General features: G+C 43.4%; 1 protein-coding gene across 2 annotated transcripts in view; it reads right to left on the reverse strand.

Annotated features, from left to right (window-relative positions):
- eya2 (EYA transcriptional coactivator and phosphatase 2) overlaps positions 1-6,000 on the reverse strand; it is a 58,621-nt gene that overhangs the window by 22,105 nt on the left and 30,516 nt on the right. For both annotated transcript variants that reach the window (XM_036984140.2, XM_036984142.2), the window contains exons 6-8: positions 4,908-4,984; positions 2,357-2,522; positions 1,991-2,130 (exon numbers count right to left, since the gene is read on the reverse strand). In XM_036984140.2, coding sequence (XP_036840035.1) covers positions 1,991-2,130; positions 2,357-2,522; positions 4,908-4,984 — 383 coding nt within the window. The remainder of the gene's footprint in view (positions 1-1,990; positions 2,131-2,356; positions 2,523-4,907; positions 4,985-6,000) is intronic.

Here is a 6,000-nt window from a genome sequence, read left to right on the forward strand (position 1 = left end):
TGTCTGAGTCAAGGGGGCTGTAACATTACCTCTATATCTGAGTCCAGGGGGCTGTAACATTACCTCTATATCTGAGTCCAGTTGGGGCTGTAACATTACCTCTATATCTGAGTCCAGAGGGCTGTAACATTACCTCTATATCTGAGTCCGGGGGGCTGTAACATTACCTATATATCTGAGTCCAGGGGGCTGTAACATTACCTCTATATCTGAGTCCAGGGGGCTGTAACATTACCTCTATATCTGAGTCCAGGGAGCTGTAACATTACCTCTATATCTGAGTCTGGGGGGTGTAACATTACCTCTATATCTGAGTCCAGGGGGCTGTAACATTACCTCTATATCTGAGTCCAGGGGGCTGTAACATTACCTCTATATCTGAGTCCAGGGGCTGTAACATTACCTCTATATCTGAGTCCAGGGGGCTGTAACTTTACCTCTATATCTGAGTCCAGGGGGCTGTAACATTACCTCTATATCTGAGTCAAGGGGGCTGTAACATTACCTCTATATCTGAGTCCAGGGGGGGCTGTAACATTACCTCTATATCTGAGTCAAGGGGGCTGTAACATTACCTCTATATCTGAGTCCAGGGGGCTGTAACATTACCTCTATATCTGAGTCAAGGGGGCTGTAACATTACCTCTATATCTGAGTCCAGGGGGGGCTGAAAACATTACCTCTATATCTGAGTCCAGTTGGGGCTGTAACATTACCTCTATATCTGAGTCCAGGGGGGGCTGTAACATTACCTCTATATCTGAGTCCAGGGGGCTGTAACATTACCTCTATATCTGAGTCCAGGGGGGGCTGTAACATTACCTCTATATCTGAGTCCAGGGGGGGCTGTAACATTACCTCTATATCTGAGTCCAGGGGTCTGTAACATTACCTCTATATCTGAGTCCAGGGTCTGTAACATTACCTCTATATCTGAGTCCAGGGTCTGTAACATTACCTCTATATCTGAGTCCAGGGGGCTGTAACATTACCTCTATATCTGAGTCCAGGGGGGCTGTAACATTACCTCTATATCTGAGTCCAGAGGGCTGTAACATTACCTCTATATCTGAGTCCGGGGGGCTGTAACATTACCTATATATCTGAGTCCAGGGGGCTGTAACATTACCTCTATATCTGAGTCCAGGGGGCTGTAACATTACCTCTATATCTGAGTCCAGGGAGCTGTAACATTACCTCTATATCTGAGTCTGGGGGGTGTAACATTACCTCTATATCTGAGTCCAGGGGGCTGTAACATTACCTCTATATCTGAGTCCAGGGGGCTGTAACATTACCTCTATATCTGAGTCCAGGGGCTGTAACATTACCTCTATATCTGAGTCCAGGGGGCTGTAACTTTACCTCTATATCTGAGTCCAGGGGGCTGTAACATTACCTCTATATCTGAGTCAAGGGGGCTGTAACATTACCTCTATATCTGAGTCCAGGGGGGGCTGTAACATTACCTCTATATCTGAGTCAAGGGGGCTGTAACATTACCTCTATATCTGAGTCCAGGGGGCTGTAACATGACCTCTATATCTGAGTCAAGGGGGCTGTAACATTACCTCTATATCTGAGTCCAGGGGGGGGCTGAAAACATTACCTCTATATCTGAGTCCAGTTGGGGCTGTAACATTACCTCTATATCTGAGTCCAGGGGGGGCTGTAACATTACCTCTATATCTGAGTCCAGGGGGCTGTAACATTACCTCTATATCTGAGTCCAGGGGGGGCTGTAACATTACCTCTATATCTGAGTCCAGGGGGGGCTGTAACATTACCTCTATATCTGAGTCCAGGGGTCTGTAACATTACCTCTATATCTGAGTCCAGGGTCTGTAACATTACCTCTATATCTGAGTCCAGGGTCTGTAACATTACCTCTATATCTGAGTCCAGGGGGCTGTAACATTACCTCTATATCTGAGTCCAGGGGGGCTGTAACATTACCTCTATATCTGAGTCAAGGGGGCTGTAACATTACCTCTATATCTGAGTCCAGGGGGGGCTGTGGGTCACTGACTCTTTTCCTGCCCCTCAGTTTCCCGTCTGAGCTCCGTCTGGCTGGCACCGCCTCCGGCTCTTTCCCTGGGGTGGGGGGGCTAGGGGGGGGATGGTACTCTCCTGGAACACACACACACGCACACACACACAGACACACACACACACACACGCGCACGCACATGCACGCACACACACACACACACACACATATACACACACACACACGCACACATCACATCAATGAAAAGGTCTAAAACACCAAACAACACGACACTAAGATAAATACAATGTTAAGAGGATGATAAGTCATTTTCCAACAAAGGGAAAGGGGAGCAATCGTCTGTACCTGTTTGAGACTCTGGGCTGTGATTGGGCACCACAGCGGGGTGTTCTGGATGCTGATAAGGTATGGACGTGGTGATGGCACTAGGGCTGAGGTACGGGCTGTTGTAGTGTGTGTTGTAGTACGGTGAGTACTGGCTTTGGCTGTAGCTGGAGTACCCTGAGAAGTCCTGATGGAGGGAACATGATCACATTTAAACACTTGTTGGAGTACCCTGAGAAGTCCTGATGGAGGGAACATGATCACATTTAAACACTTGTTGGAGTACCCTGAGAAGTCCTGATGGAGGGAACATGATCACATTTAAACACTTGTTGGAGTACCCTGAGAAGTCCTGACGGAGGGAACATGATCACATTTAAACACTTGTTGTAGTACCCTGAGAAGTCCTGACAGAGGTAACAAGATCAATATTAAACACGAAGAAAATACACAGAATATTACAAATGATCACATATTGGGCTTCCCAGTTCAAAGGCTCCGGAACAGCTTCTACCTTTCTGCTTTTCTCCCCTACCGACAGTTGAAGTCGGAGGTTTACATACACTTAGGTTGGAGTCATTAAAACTTGTTTTTCAACCACTCCACAAATTTCTTGTTAACAAACTATAGTTTTTGCATGCCGGTTAGGACATCTATTATTCTAACAATTGTTTACAGACAGATTATTTCACTTATAATTCACTGTATCACAATTCCAGTGGGTCAGAAGTTTACATACACTAAGTCGACTGTGCCTTTAAACAGCTTGGAATATTCCAGAAAATGATGTCATGGCTTTAGAAGCTTCTGATTTACATAATTTTAAGTCAATTGGAGGTGTACCTGTGGATGTATTTCAAGGCCTACCTTCAAACTCAGTGCCTCTTTGCTTGACATCATGGGAAAATCAAAAGAAATAAGCAAAGACCTCCACAAAAAAAATTGTAGACCTCCACAAGTCTGGTTCATCCTTGGGAGCAATATCCAAATGCCTGAAGGTACCACCTTAATCTGTACAAACAATAGTACGCAAGTATAAACACATTGGGACCACGCAGCTGTCATACTGCTCAGGAAGGAGACGCGTTCTGTCTACCGGAGATTAATGTCATTTGGTGCGAAAAGTGCAAATCAATCCCAGAACAACAGCAAAGGACCTTGTGAAGATGCTGGAGGAAACAGGTACAAAAGTATCTATATCCACAGTAAAACATGTCCTATATTGACATAACCTGAAAGGCCGCTCAGCAAGGAAGAAGCCACTGCTCCAAAACCGCCATAAAAAAAGCCAGACTACAGTTTGCAACTGCACATGGAGACAAAGTTTGTACTTTTTGTAGAAATGTCCTCTGGTCTAATGAAACAAAAATAGAACTGTTTGGCAATAATGACCATCGTTATGTTAGGAGGAAAAAGGGGAGGCTTGCAAGCCGAAGAACACCATCCCAACCATGAAGCATGGGGGTGGCACCATCATGTTGTGGGGGTGCTTTGCTGCTGGAGGGACTGGTGCACTTCACAAAATAGATGGGTAGGGAAAATTAGGAGTTAAAGCTTGGTCGCAAATGGGTCTTCCAAATGGACAATGACCCCAAGCATACTTCCAAAGTTGTGGCAAAATGGCTTAAGGGCAACAAAGTCAAGGTATTTGAGTGGCCATCACAAAGCCCTGACCTCAATCCTATAGAAAGATTGTGGGCAGAACTGAAAAAGCATGTGCGAGCAAGGAGGCATACAAACCTGACTCAGTTACACCAGCTCTGTTAGGAGGAATGGGCCAAAATTCACCCAACTTATTGTGGGAAGCTTGTGGAAGGCTACCTGAAACATTTGACCCAAGTTAAACAATTTAAAGGCAATGCTACCAAATACTAATTGAGTGTATGCAAACTTTTGACCCACTGGGAATGTGATGAAAGAAACAAAAGCTGAAATAAATCATTCTCTCTACTATTATTCTGACATTTCACATTCTTAAACTTAAGTGGTGAACCTAACTGACCTAAAACAGGGAATTTTTACTGGGATTTAATGTCAGGAATTGTTGAAAACTGAGTTTAAATGTAGTTGGCTAAGGTGAATGTAAACTTCCGACTTCAACTGTATTTGTACATATTACCTCATTCAATCACCCCAACTACCTCACACCCCAGTACACTGACTCAGTACTCCTTGTATGTAGCCTGGATAAAGCTTCATTATTGTTATTTTATTGTGCTACTAGTTTATTTTGATCTAATTGTCATACTTTAACTGCACTGTTGGTTAAGGGCTTGTAAGTCAGCATTTCACAGTAAAGTCTACACTTGTTGTATTCGGCGCATGTGACAAATCATTTTTATTTTTTATTTTATTTGAAATAAGACTGGATTATCTGGATTTATCAACAAAACATTTGAAGGACTCATGAAGGACATTATTGCAGAAAGCTTGAACATGTGTGACACATACAATTGTAGGTTGCAGAAGTCCAAACTCATTTCATACTATCCCAGCTATTTGGATACTTTGTGTACTGCAAGAGGAAGCTGGTTTTGTTTGTAATATCTTGCGTATTACATCTGGTACTGACCTGTTGTGTGGTGTTGAAGGGAGTTGAGCCTGTGATGGGGTTGGCTCCCTGGAAAATCCCAGATGAAATACTGTTACCTGGAAAACAACATTAAACCAACGTTAAAAACAGACTCACATTGACAGATGTTGGATGTCTACTGAAAGTTGCAATTGAAAAATATGTTTATTGTTATTTTATCCCTTGAAAGAGATGTTTCTAATGAATGGAAACAAAGCCGGAGAATTCAACAATGCAAGACAGACAAACGTAACTGAACAGAAATAGCAGACCTATCATTCAAGTATATCAGTCAATTGCCACTCATTTTGGGGCAATACAATAGAATTTGTAACTATGTATACTTATACTGTGAGACAACATTGGCCCTAGAATTTTTTTCCAGAAATCCTGGTTGGAAGATTCACGGAATATGAAGGGAATAAGCTGAAAAATCTGAAAGCCTCCGACCATAATGTCTGGAAAACATGAGAATTTGGGGAAAGTTACTGGACTTTTGAGCCCTAGTTGGCCTAACATATAGAGATATTGTCATAGAAAAAGAATCCTGCAGCAACAGGAATTTTACGTTTAGTCCATAATGTTGCTTGATCGGTGGTTAGATGAGGCTACATGTGCTATACCGTTAATATAACCATGTTTTAGTGCAGGTTTTCAGTGAATTTATTTATGTATATCATGAAGCTCATCTTCATTTCCTGAGGCGCAGGAAAATTCTCAACAACAACAGATTGAGCAAATTAAGATCCTACACCTGTATCATAATGTAATCAACTTAACACTTATCCCTGAAGTAGCTTCACGACTGGCTTTAAAACACTGACTTGCCTCAACCCCTCCAGTGACAAGCCAGTCCTCAGGGAGTATTGATTGATGAGTCCCCTACAACAACAATGCAGGCGGGGGAGCCCTGGTGCGCTACCTAGCTACTCCGTCAGTGTTATCAACTCTGCTGAAGGAATGCTTTCCTCTGGGCTCTTTTCCCTGGCCACACTTGTTTGTTACCCCTCCATCCATCCATCCACCCCAAGATTCAACGATAGATGAATGACTACCCAGAACCACCCGGGAGTCATCTAGGACCACACAACAT

Source organism: Oncorhynchus mykiss, chromosome 7 (assembly GCF_057628025.1).
Source record: "Oncorhynchus mykiss isolate SJ-2025 chromosome 7, ASM5762802v1, whole genome shotgun sequence".
Taxonomy (NCBI): Eukaryota; Metazoa; Chordata; class Actinopteri; order Salmoniformes; family Salmonidae; genus Oncorhynchus; species Oncorhynchus mykiss.